This window comes from Condylura cristata, unplaced genomic scaffold (genome assembly GCF_000260355.1).
Source record: "Condylura cristata isolate star-nosed mole 26May11 unplaced genomic scaffold, ConCri1.0 scaffold00008, whole genome shotgun sequence".
Lineage (NCBI taxonomy): Eukaryota > Metazoa > Chordata > Mammalia > Eulipotyphla > Talpidae > Condylura > Condylura cristata.
Window position 1 is genome coordinate 31,983,553 of NW_004567109.1, and position 21,535 is coordinate 32,005,087.

General features: G+C 40.6%; 1 protein-coding gene across 2 annotated transcripts in view; it reads right to left on the minus strand.

Moving 5' to 3' along the window:
* Window positions 1-6,867: 6,867 nt before the first annotated feature.
* The window catches only part of DAB1 (Dab, reelin signal transducer, homolog 1 (Drosophila)), a 353,365-nt gene continuing 338,697 nt past the window's right edge, over window positions 6,868-21,535 (minus strand). For both annotated transcript variants that reach the window (XM_012722799.1, XM_004679047.2), the window contains exons 13-15: window positions 17,951-18,078; window positions 17,465-17,575; window positions 6,868-10,189 (exon numbers count right to left, since the gene is read on the minus strand). In XM_012722799.1, coding sequence (XP_012578253.1) covers window positions 17,480-17,575; window positions 17,951-18,078 — 224 coding nt within the window. In that variant the 3' untranslated portion in view covers window positions 6,868-10,189; window positions 17,465-17,479. The remainder of the gene's footprint in view (window positions 10,190-17,464; window positions 17,576-17,950; window positions 18,079-21,535) is intronic.

The window sequence follows — 21,535 nt, forward strand, 5'->3', positions numbered from 1 at the left end:
TGACTTATTAATTTATAAAGGTAGCATGGGAAATCCTGGGATAATATTTACTTTCTACAACATTATTTTAGTGAATGCATAAACCACACTCATAAACTTACACTGAGAGGTACTGAAGATAACTGTAAGAGACATGACTCCAGAGTTTATCACTAATGTAGGGTAGCTGGTTCTTTCAGTGATACAAGAGACCATCTTGGCATACTGGAAATGTCCAGCATCTCTTTATATACATAACAAGGAAAGAATATCTTAATGTCTATTTTTTTACAACTGGCACTTATTTCATACTTTTCATTAAACAAATGTTGCACAGTGCCATGGTTTCATTAAAGTGCTCCCTATTGATGAAACATGTTATATTTTTCTATCTCTAGCCGGTCTCTTTGTATTTCTTCTTGAGGAACTATTTGTTCATATTCTTGACTAATTCTTCTATAAACATTTTCTACTCGTAGGAGTTTCTGGATATTCAGCATAAAGCTTTGTTTGTAACAGATGCTGTAAATATTTTTGTGATCTCCTTGTACTAGCTCTATATAAATATTCATATTTTTACCATATACTTTCATGTCTACATATGGTATGCTCGATACTGATTTTTATGAAACTTAACTACATGGTGTGAGGTAAGAGTCTAACTCTGGCAGTTTTATTACCCAAATTCTGTTTATTAAAGTCTTTATTTCCACTGATCTATATACTTTTAATGACATTTACTTAATTGTATATTAATTGCTAAGGTTTATTCCTGTATCTTATATTGTATTTCGCTGATCATTCTATTTCTCATCCTGTACCTAAGTTAAATTATTTTGGCTATATGTTTTGAGATTTGATAGTATGTTTATCATCATGACATTCAGTTTTAAAAAATATTCTCATAAGCCTTACTCTTTCAGATATAATTTAGAATATGATTGAAGAGGGACATATGATTGAAGATGTAGAATTGAGATAAGGAATAAAATTGCATTGTCATAAAGTAATTAAGGACAACTGACATTTTTATAATGCTGAACTTTCCTCCTTCAATTTGTGCAGTTATCAATACTTTTTATGCTTGTTGAAAGTTCTGTTTCAAATTTAGATATCACATCTTCTGTATTAAATTTATTCTTGGGTATTTTATTCTTGTTGCTATTATTAATATAATCTATTTTCCATTAAGTGTTCTAAAAGGTTATTTATAGCAATATGAGAAATATTGATTTTTCTGTATTTATTTTTAAACCAGTAACCTTAATTCCCTTATTAGATCTTATAGCTTCTGAAAGATCCTATTAAAAAAATCACCATTTTTCTTTTTTGCTCCCTCAAGGGCATTTTATTACATGAACATTCATTAGCAAGCAGCAAGGACCAAAATGGCCCATAAAAACTCTCTTTTCAAATTTTTTGGCAGGTGTTTGTACACTTTATATTTTGGGGTGTACAATGTCATACTTCTTCACTCTCCCCCAAAACTCCAGATCCATTATCCTATCCCCTTCTCTCCTCTGCCCACTTCTCCCACTCCCTTATTCCCTTAGGGAACCAGTACATTTTTCAGAATTAAAGAGTTATTCCTGCTGTGCTTTGTCAGTTTGTTTGTGTTGGTTATTTAAATTCCATGAGTGAAATGGTATGGTAATTGTCTTTCACTTACTGCCTTATTTTACTTAGCATAATCTCATCAAGATCCATCCATTTTGTCCCGAAAGGCACTATGTCATCCTTCTTACTAGCTGAGTGGTACTCCACCGGGTATGTGTATTCCAATTTCTAGATCCAGTTGCTTGCCATTGGCATTGAAGTTGGTTCTGTGACATGGCTTTTGTGAATAATACAGCTAGGGCCTGTGAACACTGACATGTCTCTCAGTTTACATCCAGATGCTTGGTTTCATTTTCTTGTATCAGTGCATTGCATTGCCTCAGATTTCAGAATAATGTGAAGTGACAGAGTTAATGGCTGACTGCTTTGACATTCATCTGTTTTATCGGCGGTGCTCTCAAGTTTCATTGTTGTTTTACATTGACTGTTGTTTTGAGATAGCTGTTCATCATGGCGAAGGGAGCTCTCTTATTTCTACTTTCCAATGCTTTCTTTGAAGAGGATAATGAATTTTATCATATGCCTTTTTGGCATTCGTTAAGATGAGCAGGCATCTTTTGACCTATTAATTGCATTCCAAGAATCCACTTTACTTAGACATGTTACAGTGTATTTAATTTGCTCATATTTAATTTAGGAATTTCTAATTATTCATTAGAAAGATTAGGCTGTAATTTGTACCACTTTTTGATGTTTTATTCTTTTGGCTTTGAAAAGATGAATTGAGAAACTTTTTTCCCCTGTGCTATTCAACAGTTTGAAATAGTGTGTTATTTTTTCCTTTTATCAACTGCAGTGGCTCCAGGAATATCATGCCACAACCAGTTCTGAAAATTCTCCTCCTTTCTTTCCATCACCTCCTGGGGAACTCCCACTTATTTCCTCAGACCCAGCTCAAGCATCAGTACTTTGGCACAGCCCTCTCTGTGCATTCCCATAATACATGCCTTTATTCTAGCATAATCCTACTATAATTTATTCCTCTATTATCCCACTTTCTCACTGAAATCTAAGCTCCTTGAAGTGGGTTCAGTCATGTATGCATTAAAAAATTATTTTTTTTCTGAATTTCAGGGCTGCCCAATACCTGGCACATTGCATGTGCTAAATAATTCTTTGTTACAAGAATACATCCATGATACATTTTTGCTTTAAGTTTTCCTGTGAAAAGATTTCAAAGAGTTATGTAATTCTTTGCCTTTCATAAACAACAAAGTGCCCTTCTGCTCACTGTGCTAGAAAAATAGATGTGAAAGGACAAGGTATAAGGTGAAAGAATTAAGCATTAAAACAATGAACAGCTATCAAAGTTCGATATTAATAATAGGTAATGTGAATTGTGCACTTACTACATTTCAGACCTGAAATTATCCAATTTATTTCTCATAACAGGTCTATGAGGTAGATTGCATCTTAATTTTAGATGTGAGTATACTGAATTTCAGAGAGATTAAGGAATTTGTGTGAGATTAATAACTAACTGGCGCATTATGGAGCGAGAATTTAAACCGAGACTTTCTGAATGCCGAGTGCACCATCTGGAAACAATTCTATATTGATTCACCAGTAGATTGCATGTGAGAAAGGAGACAAATAACAAGCAACTGGTGAAGATGGAGAAATCCTACTTCCCAGGTATCACCAAGTGCACAACAGGCAGAAAGAGAAGTACTCCACACCTACGCTTCACTTTTGCATCACAGGTAGCTCTTCTGCTTTAAGTGGGGCTAACACTAGGTAAGTTTCCTTTCAGTTTCTGTTCTGATGTTGCTTGAGCTTAAAAGGACGAAAATGGCCTGTGTGGTCCTTGACCACCTCTCTTGTTCCTTCTGTGGAGGTCAAAAGGGTACCAAGACAGGAAAAGGAAGTAATTTTCCTTTAACACCCACATTCCTCGATTCATGAGCTCATGGCCTTGAGCTACAAGTGAATGACTCTGACCTATAATCTGAAATGAGTGACTTCACTACCCTATACACAAGGCACACGAGACGTGCAGAAAGGACTGCTGGAAGGACAGCTGAGCATTTCACTGCTGACGAGCTAGTGCTGACTGCTGCTTATTCCCCGCCATTCGGGCTGCTCCCCCACTCCGGGCTGTGACCCCAGTGTGAGTGATACGTGGCAAAAGGGTGTTTGAAGATTAAAGACCCAAGTCACCAGAGGCTGCCATTTCACTGGAATATTTAGACCTTTTCCACTTGGCAGTCATTAATATTCTTCAGCAAAGGATGAACTGAAAACCCGTTCAAAAAGGTTCTCCCTTTCAGATCTTTGTACCTTCGAAGATGAAGTGAATGCTGGGGTTTTGTTTTGAAATTAAATATTCATTGGACTGGGTTAAAACTATGACTGGTCTTGAGGACAAATGGAATCTTTCCTTTGTTTTCAAATAACTAGTCATTTTACTTAAGAATCAATGTCTGTACTGCAAAGTCAGGGTAATGCTTGGTGTGATTTTTCTAACATAATAGACACAACTTGGAATTGAACACAAAAAGACTCAAAAGTATTTTATAGAGGGAGCATGAGGGATCTGACATCACAGCAGCCCTGGGAGACTCTGGAGTAGAGGGAAGAGTTGAGAATCAGACCTCGAGAGCCTGGCAGCTTCTGGGTGAGCACTTTGTTCGGCGTGTGGATAGCTCTATTTTCTAACATTTGAGTTTCAGTTTCCTAAGCTATAAAATGAGAGGCCTCTTCCTTTTCTCTTGGGGTTTGTGGGAAGATTTCAAAATACTAGAAAATGAGTAGGACATTTACAGGAGGAAATGTCTCTTCCTTTTCTCTTGGGGTTTGTGGGAAGATTTCAAAATACTAGAAAATGAGTAGGACATTTACAGGAGGAACATAAAGTTGACAGCTATTCATGTATTGTTTAAAAAGATTTATTTATGCATACAGGAACTGGGGATTGTTCGAATTTTATCATTAAGTACTAAGAACTGGTCACCAACTGGCTTTCAAGCCACTTAACAAGTTTGCTTAAAAAATGAAGATCTTGTGGGCCCCTCCCTGCTGGCCTATAGGTTAAGTCTCAGTGCTATCACCACTGGGGCCTGAATTCCATCCTCAGCTAACTAACATTTGGTTCAGCAGACTTCTCCTGTCTCACCTGCTGCTTCCCTCAGCAGTGTATTTCAGTCAGTCTGCCTGTTTTGCTCCCCACTGTCTCTGGCAAATGCTCTCACCTCCAGTATTTCTGGCCTACACCTCAGTTCTATGCATAAATAAATCTTTCTTTTTTTTTTTTTTAACAAACCTTTTAGGCACCGCTGCTCACACTTCTCTTGAATTTAAACATCTTCTAAAGGTTTTCAAAGCTTTGAAGGTTGATTTCCATGAAACTGGGTTTTATTCTATGCGTTTTTCTGTCATTCTAAGTAAAACAAAAAACATTCACTGTCAAAACAAGGGTTTGCTCTCAAGCACAAAAATGAAAGCAGATATGTCTGCCTGATTTATTTTGGCATCTGCCTAGCAGTTAAATAGGACACCTTTTAATTTGTCACTTCCTTAAGATTCATTACGGCTAGAAAAGTAAATCACCAGTGTTTGGTTTCAGCTAAACTTGAACCAGGAGCAAAAAGGTATACTTATTCTTGATGCCTTAGACACAGACCTGTTTAAAATGCCAATTAAAGAAGAAACTGTATATTTAGCACCATCCTTAACGATAGTAATGTCTACTGGAATTGTTTTTAAATTACAGGAATGTATAATCTAACTTATGACTAAAGATCAAGGGGAGGTCTAGGAAGAGGTATAAGAGGGCAAGATTTTCAACAAGACTTTGTAGACTATATTTAAAAGAGTGAATATCCAACTTATGTTTTTTTTTAAGATCAACCATGAGTAAGGAGACTTAGAAGTCAAATCTCAAATTTGCTAGCTAGAGAAGTAACTGATCTCAACAAATATATAAATTGGGGATAATATCTGCCTCCCCCCAAGTTATTTAGAGAATGAACCAAGGCAAAGGTCATCACCTAGCACCATCCCTATCAGGCATTAGTTGCTCAACTAGTGTGAGCTGTATCCACAAGTCTGATGTTATTCAGAAAACCTGTAACACTGCTGGCAATTCAATCTCAGAGTGAGCATTTCTTAAAGTATGAAGGTTGTTTCTTCTATCTGTCCCAAAGGAACTTGCTGGGAGACAAGCCGGTTCTCTTTTTCTTAAAGTTTACAATAACATCTGTTTAATACTTTCTGTATAATGAGGCCAGATTGAGGCCATGTGTTTATGTAACCATTAAAATAACCATTCCTAAACAGAAGTGATTTTAGGCATCTCAGTGACCTCATTACACATAACCTGTAATGTGGATGGTTATTAGATAGATGAACTGATTTAGTTCCAAAAGAGATATGACACAGACACATACACACATGTACATAGCAGCACAAATACATATATATGTGTATGTGTGTACATGGCTTCTGTTCTTCAACACACACAAAGGTCCAGGTCTGGTTTCTTATTTGTTTTGCTTATTGGGCATGAAGTGTGTAAGGAACATGAAGGGAAACAAATACTTTCTTCTTTGGTTCCCTTAAAGCTGATGATGTTGAAGTGATCTATGGCAAACTCTTTGAGTCTAATTAACCTTGGTTTTTCAACCAAGTTTAGTGGGGATTTCTTTTTCTTTTTCTCTTTTAAAGACGTATTTATTTATGTGTACAAGAACTGGGATACAGGCTAGAGGTGTAGGGGTGAGAGGATTCACCAGAGACAGAGTGGGGAGCAGAACAGGCTGATTGACTGAAATGCGCTGTTGAGGGGAGTATTGGGCAAGGCAGGTGAGGTCTGCTGTGCCATGTGCATCAGCTTCCTGGCCAGGGATCGAACTTGGTTACAGATAGCCTCACAGTGCTGCCCTTTAACCCCTTGTGCCACCAGAGAGGCCCAAGAATTTTTTTTCTTTTGGTAAAAAATATAAATCCATAGGGTGAGTCTTGGTGTTTTGCAATCTTAAAAGTTCATGCTAAATGGGCTGCCAACACCCTGTCCACGCAGAGCTTTCTTCTTCTGTCATTCTCTGCATTCTCTGCTGTGTCTGCTTTCCCAAGAAGAGCAGGTGTCTACATTCAACTGCAGGTGAACTGAACTAATCCTCAGAGCAACATTCTCTTTCTGGCCCAGTATCAGGAAAGCAGAGGCCTTCACCTGGTCAAATGGTGGCTTCGACAGAAGCAATTTCCTCCTTTAGGGCTTCATCGGAATATCCAGTAGAAACTTGGGAATAAAACCAGGCTAAGCTGTTGTTCTCAAACATGTTTATTTGTAACAGTTTTACATGGCGTGTTACAGAAATTAATGGAAAATTTCTAAAAATTTTGCTGTTCTGTCGTATGCATTGTACATAAAGTTAAAAATAATGTGTCCATATATGTTAACAAACTGTCATCTGAGGTAAAGTTAAAGTAGGTCTAGAAATGTACTGCAACAGTCATTTTCTCTTTCTCATCTTTATTAAAAAAATATGTGTCAGAACACAGAAATTGAAATGAACCAAACCCACAGAGTAAACATTTTTTTTTTTTTTAAAAGAAGGTGCCCGGTACATTACACGATGGGGTTTCAGTAGACACTGGGATGAGTACAAATTATCAAAAAAGTCTTGCAGTATGGAAAGATTGAAGAACTATGGGGGATGGGGACAGAATGACAGGTGGCATTTCCCTGGTTTTAAAATTTAAAGTGACAAATTTAGTGCTAGTGAAGGATGAGGAATTAACAGTTGCACACATGGATTTTCTGTCCATCTAACCAGAACGGTGCAGGCTCCCCCATGGCCTTTTGGTATCGGCACCTCAGCTTTTACTTGGAAATTTCACTGTATTCCCAGGATGGGGGTGGTTCGGTCCTCACCAAACAGTGCTTGTTCAAAATCAGAATTCTGCCAACGATTACCTAAGACAGCAGCTTGAAACTTAGCTTGATTTCCCTCCCTTTAATGCATCACATGGGCATCTCATGTAAGTTCAGAGGCAGTTACATTTTCAATCACAGTCAATGACTGATGTCAAGTCCATCAGACTGTCACTTCCTGCTGCAAATTGAACTCCAGATGGTATTCCCGAAACAGCAATATCAGCCAGAGTTCACTTTGCACGTGTCAGACACAGCCCAAAGGATTATACAATGGTGTGGCACTGCAGGGCAGACTCGAGACAGCCACGTGGAGGGAGACGATAGCACCACTTGCTCAGAATCAGAATCCAGACGACACAGCAATTTAAGCTGTTTCCCACGGGAGCTGCCTATCTTATCAAATCCCCAGAAAACACAATAGGACTGGTTTCAGAATGACTCTCATGTTATCAAACCTTTCCTGTTCCCCTTTGTAAAGGATTACCAAGTCACAAAATGTACGCACATCCCAGAGAAATCACGTGGACCAATAGGTGATCGCTACGGAGGGAGGGAGGTAAATGGCCCTTCTCATTTCTCTGGTTCTTCAGACTGTCCACATTAGGACATTTACGTATATTCTAGAAGAAACATCTGGTCAGCAATCTTTACTGGACAAGAAATTAGACTCCAGTAACCTGATAGCATGAGATTTGAGCTTCAGAGTAACAATCACCTTGACATCAACTTTTTTCTTTGTTACCAAGTATTCCTCTTTCTGAGTTGTTTTAGTTTCTATTGATATGAAGAACCAAAGTACACAGGCCCATTTAAGTCAATCATATCAATATAAATTATACTTTTCCAATTTTAAAACCAAGTAGCAATAATCACCCCCAAATCCAATTAACCACATGATTCTTTGAACTTTCCTTCTTAGTGTTAAACCACTAAATTCAACATACTGTAACTGCATAGGAACATCAGGAAAACACATTTGACCTGTAGAACAATTCTCTGTAGGGCAAAAATATATAGATTCTTTATGAAAATCATGTGCTAAACATACGAACCGAACACTGCACTTTTTGTCTCATCAATGTAAAAAAAGGAAGCTTAAACTCTTCTGTTTCACATACAAACAGCCCAGTGATCTCTAAGGGGTAGGCAGAAGTGGAGAGGTGGGAGAGGGCTTCAGGATCAACAGGACAGGCCCACACCACGGGACTGTCTTTTCGTGTTTAACGCAAGGGCGGGTACTCGCGAGGAAAGGCCAGGTGATGGTGTCACATGCTCCCTTCCTGTGTGCGGGCTGCTGATTGGCCAGCTGCTCCTGCCAGCTGTTCCCGACTCCAGCTTCCTACCATCTGCTCCAGAATAACATCTGGAAGGTGAGCCCCATCCATCAAGTTTGTCACATCTTGCACTCAATCTGCTACCTTCTCTACAGTGTAATGGCATTATTAAAAAGCATTTCATTAACATATTTACAAAAAAAAAACCAACCTGGCATCTTTTTTCATTAGAACTCCTTAAAGCCATTTCCCTTAAATATTTAAAGAGTTTAATGGTAAGGTTTTTTTTTCTCAAGTTATAAAATAAAAATCCCATTTGAATTTTCTGATGTACAAAAAGAGAGAGAGATGAACCACTGTGATCACGGAATCAGCTTTGTTATTCTGAATATTCATGTCACTGTTGTCCTGTCAGAAAGTCAGTTTTTAAGATCCAAAACCAACCACATTACCAGGATTGTACCAGAATTATTTGGCAAATGACTTTTCTTTGAAAATGGCACGTGGAGAAGACACTTGTCTGCATAGCATCACAGCAGCAAGATTATCGGAAAAATAAAAAATATCATTATATTGTACTTAAGAGTTTAGAACTTCTTAGGAAATCAGATGCATTTTCCACCTTTCTCATCAATGGGATTTGATGTCCTTTCCTACTAATAGAATGAAAGTCCAAACCAAACGCTGTCTCTCTTCACTAGGATGCAGGATAGTAAATGTTTTGGCAACATTCTTGATCTTAAAGAATCATCAACCACTTGTCTTGTTCATGAGCCTTTTTCTCCAGTTAGATCTCTTCACCCACATCTAAAAAAGGTCAAAAGCAATACAAAAATTTGTACACCCATTAATTTTCAAACATGACAAAGAAAGGAAAGGGGGGGGGAGGTGGAGAATGGCAAACCAGGTCCTGTGAAGAAAAAACATCACCATATGTCAAAAGGCATATGGGTGATAAGACTGTAGTCACAGAGGGTCTCTTGCTTTGCCTAGCAGAAGCGAGCGCCAATCCTGTTGTAACTCTCTGAGATCTGTCATTCCAAATGTGAAGTCTCTACAGTGCTCAATATGTAGAGATAAAGAGAAGGATGATTTTGCATTCTGGGTCATCTTCAACCCATGCTAAGAGAGCTCAGGATATTTGTTGGGCAAGCATTTTCTTCATATAATTTAACAGTGGGTATGATTATTTTATATTTGCGTGTATGTTTTGTGCTGCCTTAGACATCCGCCATTGGTTGCCAAAAATTCTTAGTTCCCTTTTCCAAACGAGTTCCATTGGGGCAATCATGAATGTCTTCGTGGGATGAGGTGAAGTGAAAAAATACAAGAGAGCCTGTCGCGACGCTGATTTCCATGCCAGTCTTGATGCACCCGCCACGAGCCCACACTGATGCTATTTCTTAGGTCTGATGATCTGCGCATAGAGAGGCTCCAGCTCCTATGGACAGAGGAACAAAATGAGACCCGCTCTTTTTCAGACAAGATATCCCGAGACAGCTTGGGAAGGAGAGTTTGGGATTAGAACAGAAAGGTGACAGTTGATGATGGATGACTCAGGTTATTTTTGGATTATTTGATCATGGTGCATGTCATTTTGGCAATTTCTATTTTTATCCTCAAGAAGAACTACTCACCCAGTTTTGTTCCTATTTTCAAGCTGAAGTTGATGGCCCTTTGAGGAAATAGCATGGTATAGTAGAGAGAGCTGGGCAAACTGTGTGATATGGGCAAGAAATACCTCTTTTGAGCCTCAAGTTCCCCAATCGTGAAATGAGAACAAAACTTTCTCCTCCAGAATCCTGAGAGAATTAAAGATCAAATATAAAGTGCCTAGTGCAATGTTTACAGTAACAGGTATTCAGAAAATGGTAACAATTATGAGTTAATTGGGTATTTTTCCAACAGTTTCCTGATGTCCATTTGAGACCACTGAAATTTCATCACTGCTGTTGTTTCTACAAACACTGATGACTGGGTACATTTTTAAGCAAAAATAACAGTGACTGTGCCTTTTGCTCTATGTTAAAAGCTTCTGGGTTTGTTTCCATTATACCTGTTCCAACAGTCAATTGTGTTCACCCCGGGGGTGTCCTGAGACACCCACAGAAACTGGCATCAGTTAGGATAGAGCAAATTGTCCGGCCAAATCAGGTGGGAAGTAACATTGGGTTCTGTCCAAACCACCTCGAACTTCATGATCATGTTCAATGGTCCAGGATGCCCTGGCAGGGCAGATCAGATCAAAACTCTGGCTTAAGCACACAAAGGCCCTCTTGCTAGCGTCGACTTTTAGGCTGTCACTCTTGGATGAAATGGACACAGTGACATCTTCATTCTGGTACATATTCTATATTAGGCTGCCTCCTGCCTTGTTATCTTGAACCATCAGACTGAACCTCAATTCTATGATTCCTGTGTCTGGCACTGTACACGGTATTTTCAAGTAAAAGTCTTTGTAAACTCATCACAGCAGCCTTCTAAGGCAGGTATTTATCTCTCCTGAACATGAGAACTAAAGCACAGAAAAGTTAAGCAATTTGTCCATGATCACAGCGCTAGTAAATTTGGGAAGTGAGACTCAAAATTAGGATCCAGTGCTTTTTATTCTAACTACAGCCATGAGAAAAGATACGGGCTGCTCCATTTGCAGTGTTGTAAGTGCTTCGGAGTTAATGCAACAACATCATGTATTAGTTTATCTAACAGTTCTGAGAGGAACTGTGCTAATTTCCATTGCATTTGCAGATAAAAACTGAAGGCCAGAGAGGCTGTGTGAAGCACAGTCAATGTACTACCTCTTGTGTACTCAGTTCATTATATTATATTGCTTGCTTTTATTGTAAGTGGGAATGGACTACAAGATCATTTTGTTCAGTCCTATCACTTTACAAACGAGGAATTGAGTCCCAGAGAAGAGTTCCATGAGCAGCACCCACACTGGGGCCCTTGCCATCATCACACTCTGTATATTTTCCTTTAGAACTTGCTATACTATGTTCTTCCAGGAGAAGGTGCTACCCACCCTAGGAGGCACCGTGTTCTGTATTAAACCAAGTGACAATTTGTCCCCTCAAACTTGCCACCCACAGGACATCATCCCAACTTTGAAGATGTAAAGAAGTGTCAGCCTTCCAGATGTCCATCCCTCCTGTCCTTCTGCTGTCCTTATGTATGTGGACCCAGCACAGTAGATGCTCCACGAATTGACTGACTGAATGATTATGATAGTTTCTATTTTGTTCCCTTTTCTCATTCCTTTGTCCTAAATACACTCCACTTTAGCTTTATTTCCTTAAAACCTAATCTAGCAAAACGTGTAACAAAATGATGTATTAAGTAAGGAATCTATTCCTCACCAGTGTCTTGAAATGTTGCAAATACTTAAATAAGGTTATATTGTAACTTCACTGTGTGTTTGGGTTCTGGGAGCCAGGCGGTTTGTGTTGTAAAGTATTAACTACATCTACTAGAACAGAATGTTTGCTTTCCCCTAAAGGGAGGTACAAAGGTGCATCATAATCTTCTCTGGGTAGACTTTGTCAGCCCACTCTTGTTTCAGGATGCCCTGAGAAGTCAGGTTGCCTTGATCTCACCCTACAATTTGTTCTATTCTAATTTTGGAATCTAATTTATTCAACTGAGAATGACACCTAAAAACAGAAGAAGACAGCAGGCTCATACAGGGTAATTAATGCCACACTGCATTAACTTTCTGCAGCTGAGATAAATATTCACACATCTCCTGCTTGCCGGAATTTAGCTTCAAATACCCATCACAACAGCAGTAACGACTGCAGTCAACTCTCAATTATCCCCACTAATGAAGGGGAGCAGTGGTGTGGAAAACCCCAAGCAGCAGATAATCCCAAAGTCTGACACTGTGATGTATTATACGTTTTGGCAATCACTTTACCTTCCTTGTTACAGAATCTTAGACTGTCAGAACTAACGGGGAGCTAAGAAATCATTTGGTCCAGAAATTCCTGACCTGCCTTCTGGGAAGGTCACCATGGTTCTTCAGGCTTTTAAAAATATTCCAAAAGCCCTCAGTGGACTCATACACGAACAGAACATGCTATTGGTACTTCTCTGTGTGTGTGTGTGTGTTTTGGCAGAACTGACCATACCTCTGTCCTGCTTTAAATCCTTCAAAGGTTACCCATCAGCCACAGAGTAAGGTCCTCTGCTGGACATGCAAGATGCATTAGTCTCCTAGTCCATTAGAGCTAATAAATACTCGTCCCAGACTCAAACATCAGGTCCATAAATCATGCTTAAACATTTTTTTCTTTATGCCTCTGCCAGAGTGATCGGTTTGAGTTGGATTTGGTCATGCCAGTATGTTTTAAGTGGACTGCCTCCTGATCATCCCAAAGATAAAGCAATCTCCTCCAGAAGGCACAGAAGCCCCTTCCAACATGGCTCCCCCTTCTTCCTCCCTCTCTTACTTACTCCTCCCCCGTGCCCAATCTTCCAAAACCCCCGAGGGTCACCTGGCTATGACAGATTTTCCCATCTATGAGACTGTGCTCAGGAAGTTCCTTCTCCCTTCAGAAAGTCTTTGTTCTGCAGCTGGGGTTGCATCCTCTCCACCCAACTCAAACACAAGGGCGTCCAGGACTCGTCAGGTGAGAAATCCGTACATAGCCATATGAGAGAACTGGGGTGTACGGGGTTATATGCTTGTCTAAAGTCACCTGTTTGGGGGAATCATAGTTCAGATCCAAGTCCCTTGTCCCCAACTCTGCCTTTCCTTTTCTTTCTCTCTCTCCTACCCCACCCAAGATCCCAAGATTCTTTCTCTTAAAGCATTTCAGGTTCAGTTTTGTTTTTTTTTTCTTCTTGAATACTAGAAATTCATCAGGTAGCATTGCTCATATTTTGGGTTCCCTTTATAAAGTTCAGTATAAAAAAATCACAGCAACTTTATAGTAGTGTCTATTGTTATTTAGGCAGACAGAACAAACAACTCACTATTGTTACAGATGCTACTTTGACTTGACAGCTGGGAAAGTCTGATAGGCAGTTTATTTACTTAGCCATTTAACCAAATACATGTTTTCATTTTTCTTTCATCTCCTCAAAAGCTAACATTTCTCCCTTAAAATTGCTCCAGTAACACATCAGTGAAGTATAAATTACCTGCCATTTCCATACCAGTTATTAATATTATTTTGGTTCTTTTTTGCCCCCTTTGACCTGTCTTTGAAAGACATGTGATTCTCTCAGAAGAAGCATGGGGGGTGAGGGTGAAATAATTGAAAATAGTTTCCCTTTATTGTTAAAAGAGAAATGCTGTTGGAGATGGGCCAGAAGTTTCCACTTGTCAAGACTGAGTCTGCTGGCTTCCGCTGACTAGCATGTGATGTGGATTTCACTTATCAATAGTGTCACCCCTACCTATTCTGCTGTGTGGCTATTTCTAACAAAAAGCAATTGGAGAAAATGGTCCCAGGGTGATAAGGATGGGACGCCTACTCTTCAACTGTAGGAGGGTAGAGGAGATAAGAGAGCCATGGATATAAGTACCCCGCACAGTATTCCTCCCCCAAATGTCTAGAAAGGCATTAAAATCGCAGTTAGTAAATTTCCAGTTGGGTGGAAGGGTGAATGAGATGGGGACAGAAAGAGCATGCCTGGCTCATGCTGCTGTTGATGGAAGAGCCAGAAAGTTCACTTGGATTTCTCTCATGGGTGTCTAGGGATGAAGTCTGCAAGGCTGGCATCAGCTGTATGACTGCCAGGTGAGCTTTGAGAGGGAGAATGTTGCTTCATTGAAGATTACAGTCTATGGTGGCGTAGGGAGTAAGTCTCAGCACTATCAGCACTGAGGCCTGAGTTCAATCTCCGAGCAAGGAGCTAACACACATGGTGTAACAGACCTCTCCTGTGTTGCCCGCTGCTCCCTTCAGCAGTATATTTTAATAGAGCTGGCTGTTCTGCTCTTCACTGTTTTTGGTGAATCCTCTCAAACCTCCCACTTCTGGCCTACTCCCCAATTCTTTAATGCATAAGTCAAGAAACAAATCTTTACAAAAATATATTACAATCAAGCTATCCTTTGGAGCTGAAGTTAACGTTTCATGATTTACATGTAAGTCTAAGACTACTTATGTTTTAGAAGCTTGTGGGGCCCGAAATGATGTGTTTCTGATTATAGGGTAGGGGGATCCAGAAAGCTAAAAAGTAGAGTTTCTCTTTTTTCCCCCAAAGCTGTTTCAAGGCATACTGAAAATTAATTATCTGTAGATAATAATATAAAGCAAATCCTCCCAGCCAAGGGCCCTAGGTCCTTGTGGTAATTTTCTTTTTAAGATTTATTTATTTATGCTTATAGAACTGTAGAACTGGGGTACAGGCCAGAGGTGTGGTGGGTGAGAGGATTCACCAAAGATAGAGTGGGGAGCAGAACAGGCAGATTGAAAAAGTACACTGCTGAAGGGAGCAGTGGGTGAGCCAGCTCCCTGACCAGGGATTGAACTCATGTTGTAGTGGCTTTGGAGAGCTTCATAAGGTGGTGCTTTAACCCACTGCACCACCAGGAAGAGCCCGGTAATTTTCTTTTTTAACATAAGGGCTAAACAAAATTCAAGGAAGTAGGGGACCAAAATTTATTTAACACACACAGGAGTGATGATGATGATGATGGTGGAAGTTGGTGGTGGCAGGTAATATTTATTGGCTGCCTTCTCCACATGGGACACTATGCTAAGAGCCCCATACACATCACCACCTCATTCATCCCAAACACTGGGAGGTAGGTACTATCTTTCATCCTTATTCTTCAAAATAAAATAGAGGTTGATTAAAACAACCCATCAGGGTCACATAGTAAGTGGAGGAAACAGATTCTCAACTCAGTGTTCTACGCACAGAATTTAAAGGTAAGTTTAAGCTAAAAGCCTGTCTTCATGCTGGAGACCCAATATACGCTATCTCAGTTAACGTGATAGGTAACATGAGCCCTCGCTAGTAGATGAAGACACAAACGAAATTTTGGTTTCTGCCCAAGATTTACCCAAGATTTCTTGTGATGAAGTAGCTGAGCTAGAATTTGAACACAAGTTCCAAATCCTAAGCTCTTCCCACTACACCATGCTACATCCATGTACAACTTAGCCGTGACCTGGGGTTCTGGATGGAGCATCCACCGTGGAGAGCTGAAGCCTGTTGAGACAGTTCAGCATGCCCAACTGTTTCAAGTTGAACAGGCTCAGAAAGATGAGAGTTTGATACATAGATCTGCAAATGGTGTAAGGCATCTTTGTTTTTTAGAACTTCAATTTTAGGATGATGTTTACTGTTATTCTGATGAATGGCTCTTGTCACCTCTGGTTCATTCATCAAATTTTTCAGGGCAAGATTGAGCATGTTAAATAAAACATACACAATGGGTAGAAAACCTCTTGGGGAATCTTCCCAAGGATTCCAACCATAACCCCCCCATTTTCCTCTTTCCTACAACATTGATATTGCCTTTAATTCACCAGCTCCCCAAATAGCTTTGCAAGGCTGAATTTTTAGATGATTATTCCATGATTCCGTGGGGGCATAATGTGTTGTTATGTGCTGCTGTACTGGTAAAATGTAGCAAACAGACTGTATGTTATGTTCTTTCATCCTAAAATCTATTAATAAATGCACTTTCAAAAACACTGCATTCGTTTTCAATAGCAGTCAAAATAACTTATATGTGAACTGAGAATGATTCCAAGGTAGTCTCAGAACCCATTTATGAACAGTGAAAACGATTTACCATTTTAATGGTTCTGATCATGCTGTTCAGGACTAAAAAAGGAGCTCTGTGGGGACAGCCTTGCTGTCCTACACATTCATGGACAACCGGGAAAGGATCTGAAAATTGAACACATTTGTCAAGGAGTGACCTTCGAAATCACGTCGAGGTAACAAGGTGTACTTCTGTCTCCTGAGAAGGTTTGCTTCATCAGCTCCTCTTTCTTTCGATCAAATCAGATGTATTGAAATTCAAGTGTCAAAAGCCACTTGTGGTAAATGTAAGTACACCTCTCTCACAGTAGCTGCTGATGGAATCTGAAGTGGCCAGTGGCAAACCGTGCAGCAGCACAGGTGCAGCTGGAGCACCTCTGAAGCCAAGTTACCTGCTGTTGTCACTTCAGAAAGGACCTGGGACCCCTCCGGCCTCTGGCTGGATAGAAGGGGCTAGCCTTGTGACTGTACACCATTTCCATCTTATCCCAAGCTTGGTTTTGTTTCTTAGTCTGGCTCCTCAGTGCGTTTGCTTGGTGACCTCTTTATATCTATGGGTGTGGGCAAATGCAGTGGCACCTTGTTTAAAAGATGAAAGCAGCTGGACCACACCTCACTGAGAAATGACCGGGGTGGGCAGAAGGCGTCCAGCTCAGAATGGTGATGCTTTCAGAAACTTAGTCCACCTTAGGTAGAACTGACCAGGCCTTATTCCACTACCGCTACCCATCCAGGACATGTCACTGATAAAAGATGATGATGATTCCCCACGCCTCATCCCTACTTCCCAATAGATGTCAAAGGTCATGCAGCCATGAGGACAAACAGGTGGAAACAGACATCAGACAAGGAGAGATGACCCAGGCATCAGGGATATGTCAAGCAAGGGGAGAAGGTGGGAACACTGAGAACATGGCTTCCGAACAAGCGAGAGGCAAGGCACACGGCTTAAAGGTGAAGGAGATTAAAAAGGACAGATACCTACCCAGACCTGTGCTATCTAGCTACCGGCCTGTGGACTTATATTATCGCCACTGGGCTCCCCACTGGGTTCACCAAATGGATCACTGTTGGAGGAGGCCTGTGATCCATCAGGCTAGAACACAAGAAGATAACACTTTTTTTTCTTTTTTCCTTTTCAACAATTGAAAAAATAAGACATAAAAGCTGGGCATATTTTCATGCACACATATCATCAGTTACTTCAAAGGGGGCAGCAGCAGCTTCAGGTAGCGTATGCTACACCCACAAAGCAAGAACTTGTAGCAACAGCTTAATGAAAGGACAAAGGTTTTCAGCTGCTCATTTGACGTAAAGAAAAAGCCCCTTTACCAGCTCCTTTAGAACTTAAAAGTCTGAGCCAGCATTCATTTCTTTGTAGTTTTTTTTTTCTCATGCACTGTCCATGTCAGACATGGATGATTTAATTTTAAGGAAAAATAAAACCAAAAAGAACAAAGCAGTCACTTACGGCTTCTTGCTCTTCACTTTTGCTGGGACTTTCAAAGCCCTCTTCAAAGATGTCATCTGTGGTGGGGTCGCTGGCATGGGAGGCAGATGATTTGGATGGAGAGCTCTGTCTGGGGGCTGGGGTTGGAGCTACATGGAGACCAGGCAAAGACAGGAAACATGGTAAATGTCTGACTGTGGCTAGTTACAGGCCACAGAAACCTCAATGATCTGGTTATGTTGGGTCAAATCACGAACTCTTCCCATCACAACTCCAATCAACAGAACAGCTTAACATTCTCTTCTCATGTTTTCCTCGTGGTCTCACACCCTGGGAGGTGAGGGAGGAGCAGTTCCACTCCTGGTCAAGGCAGGGTCTCAGGGCCGGCCCCTGGGGCAGCAGTAGCTGTGCTCACATCTGGGCACTTATGAGAAATGCAACTACTTGGACCCCACCCTAGGCCTAGTGAATCAGAAACTGAGGTTTCTACATACACGAAGTGAAAGTTTTTTTCTTTCCCCTCTCTCACTCTTTTTTTTTTTTTTTTAAAGATTTATTTATGCTTCTAAGTACTGGGATACAGGTCAGAATTGCAGGTAGGTGTGTGTGTGTGTGTGTGTGTGAGAGAGAGAGAGAGAGAGAGAGAGCGAGCACTCACCAGAGACAGAATGGGGAACAGAACAGACAGATGTACTGAAATGCACTGCTGAGGGGAGCAGTGGGCGGGACAAGAGAGGTCTGCCATGCCATGTGGGTCAGCTCCCTGGATGGGGACCGAACTCATGCTACTGTGGCTTCTGATACCATCATAGTGCTGGCTTTAACCTCTTGTGCCACCAGGAATTTTGCAGACAGTATCTCTAATCCTCATAGAGGTAGAACTACCTCTGTGAGGCAGGGCTAGCTTCATTTTATAGATAAGCACAAGAGTTCAAGGAAACAGTGGTGACTGGTAGGACCAGACCTTGCATCCTGGCATGAAGTAGGCATTTGTATACGTGAACTCCAGAAAGGGTCTCCAAGGTGTGGGAAAATGGATACAGTTGATGGCAACTTCACAGCTGGGACTTAACCCCCATTCCATAAGGATATGCATTTCCTGTCCTGCCTTCCCCACATTTTCCTTGTCTCATTTGTTCCAGAGGTTCACAACAAACATCAATTGAAGCTACTGCTACTTAGATAATTTCCAATTTGACATTAAAAATTGAAATACAGTTACTGGCTCAGCCCCAGGTGAGCTAATCCTCACTTGGGGCTTGATTTAGTAGTTGAATTGCAAGTGGCAATGATAAGGTCTTTTACCATAACTGTCCAGAACTTACAAAATTGGCTGCTTATCAGACAGTAAGGGATTGTAACACATGGGGAGTACCTTTTGCCTGATGAACCTATTTTAGAATAGTGATGCCATTTACTGTATGCCAGGAGTTCAGGCACTGTGCTAGACACTCTGAGTTCATCATGCCCCTTAACAAAAACAGTGAAAGGTAGTATTCACCTATTGTTTCTTTCTGATGAATGCAGGGCAGGCCAGGAAGTCAAATGACCTCATGGTTAATGTTGCTATGAACTAGGAGCTCTAGAATTCAGCTGTGCTTTACTTCTTTTTGAGGTTTAAATTTATTCTAACTAATGCCATTCAAAATATTCTAAAAGAGATGTTGATGGATAAGAGGATATAAAGATTGGTTTTATCCATTTTCTTCCAAATAAGAAATTTAAGTTATTATTATTTTTTAATTTAAAAGGCAGTTTTGTTTCATGAGATGATTATGGAACAAGTTATAGTAGGCATAGGAGGGATAAGCCATATAAAAACACCCTGATATGTGGTGGATGTATAATAGATATTAGAGCAAATGGGTCTGAACCATGCTGGATGGGGTTTATTGAGGCTGAGAATGTGGAGCAGCCAATTCTTCTGAGAGGTGCATAGCTCATACTTACAGGATGAAATCACAGGGAAGTAAAACTGAGTCTATGTGAGTGTTTCATCTTTAAAAGGTGCTACAGATTACCTCTATCCTCTCAAACAGAGCTTCTATCCTCTAAAACAGAGGTTCTCACAAAAATAATTTGAAAGGAAACCTGCACTCCTATGTTTACTGAAGCACTATTTACAATAGCTAAAACACAGAAACAACCCAAATGTTCCCAAACAGACAAATGGATCAAGAAGATGTGGTATGTGTATACAGCGGAATATTACTCAGCCATCAAGAAAGATATACTTGTGCCATTTGCAACAGCCTGGAAGGGATCATGATAAGCAAAATAAGTCAGAACAAGATAACTATGTAATGATTTCACTCACATTCATACCATAGGGAAACCAAACAAAGGATCACGAAAAGACAAAGCTAGCAAGCTGACCAGATATCTGAGGCATATAGCAAGGGAGAGTGGGAGAGAGGTCAGACCAGGGTAGGGAAGAACACAGGGGACTGTGGAGATGGATCACAGATGCTATGGTATTGGGAGAACTATAGGGACTGCACTTCTGACGAGAGAAATCAAATACTGTACAAAAAGTAACAACAATGTAAGGAAGTCAACAAATTTAATTTGAAAATAATAACACAGGGTTTTTAATGCTGAGGGAATTCACCCCCAGGAGACATTTGGCAACACCCAGGGTCATTTCTGATGGTTGGGACTGTGAGGAGAGGATACGTGCTTCTGGCATCTGCTGTGCACAGGCTGGGCTGCTGCTCAATGTTCTAGGGTGCAGAGGACAGCCTCGGCCACAAAGAATCAGCCATCCCAAGAGGTGGTCAGTGCCAAATTTGCACACCCTGCTCTAAACCTCCACGGTAACTGAATGAGCATTTTTTTCTCCTTTACAATCTTCCCCAAGTGCAATGTAGGTACAATCAAGAACAGTTCCTGTTCTCAAAGAGCTTAAACTTCCTTCTCTTATTTGCACTGACATATAAGCCCATCGAGAGAGAGGCTTTTGTTTTTAAGAGGCTTGCTTATTTATGCAAGGCTATCCTTTCTTCAGCGTTTCATTTTTTCTTCATTATTCTTCCTGGAAACCCCGTGAATTGGAGTTAATAGGGATGCCCCCACTGTGTGATCAGATGGCCTGGTTGGAAATACATTGTTTATACACATAGAAGGCATTCATTTTCTGAACAGCATCGTGAAGCTGGCCGAAACGACACTATCTAATTGTGTTAACATTAGATGTGTTTTGGGACAATTCACGGTGTTGGCCAAGCAGTGATCCGTATCATCTGTGACAGTAATGAAACCGCCAAACTCATTGTTCCATGAGGCTTTTCTTTTCCCTTATCAATTGTCAAGGCAGCTGCATCACCAGACACCTTCCCCGAAGGGTGTCGACCAAACATATGTGTGCTCGAGTGTGTCTGGGTTCTGATTCGCTGCATGGTTCCAGTTTTCCAGATGCTTGCTGTACAAAACTGAGCCAGGGTAGATCACTGAATACCCAAACTAGGAGGAAGCTCGCTGCGCATTCAACCCAATGCACTTCTTTTACCCATGACACTGCGGAATTTAAGGCAGTCATGCTTCTCAAAAAACACAGTGGCTGAGGAGCCAAGATGACAGCCAAGATGTGGTCCAGGGCTCTCCACA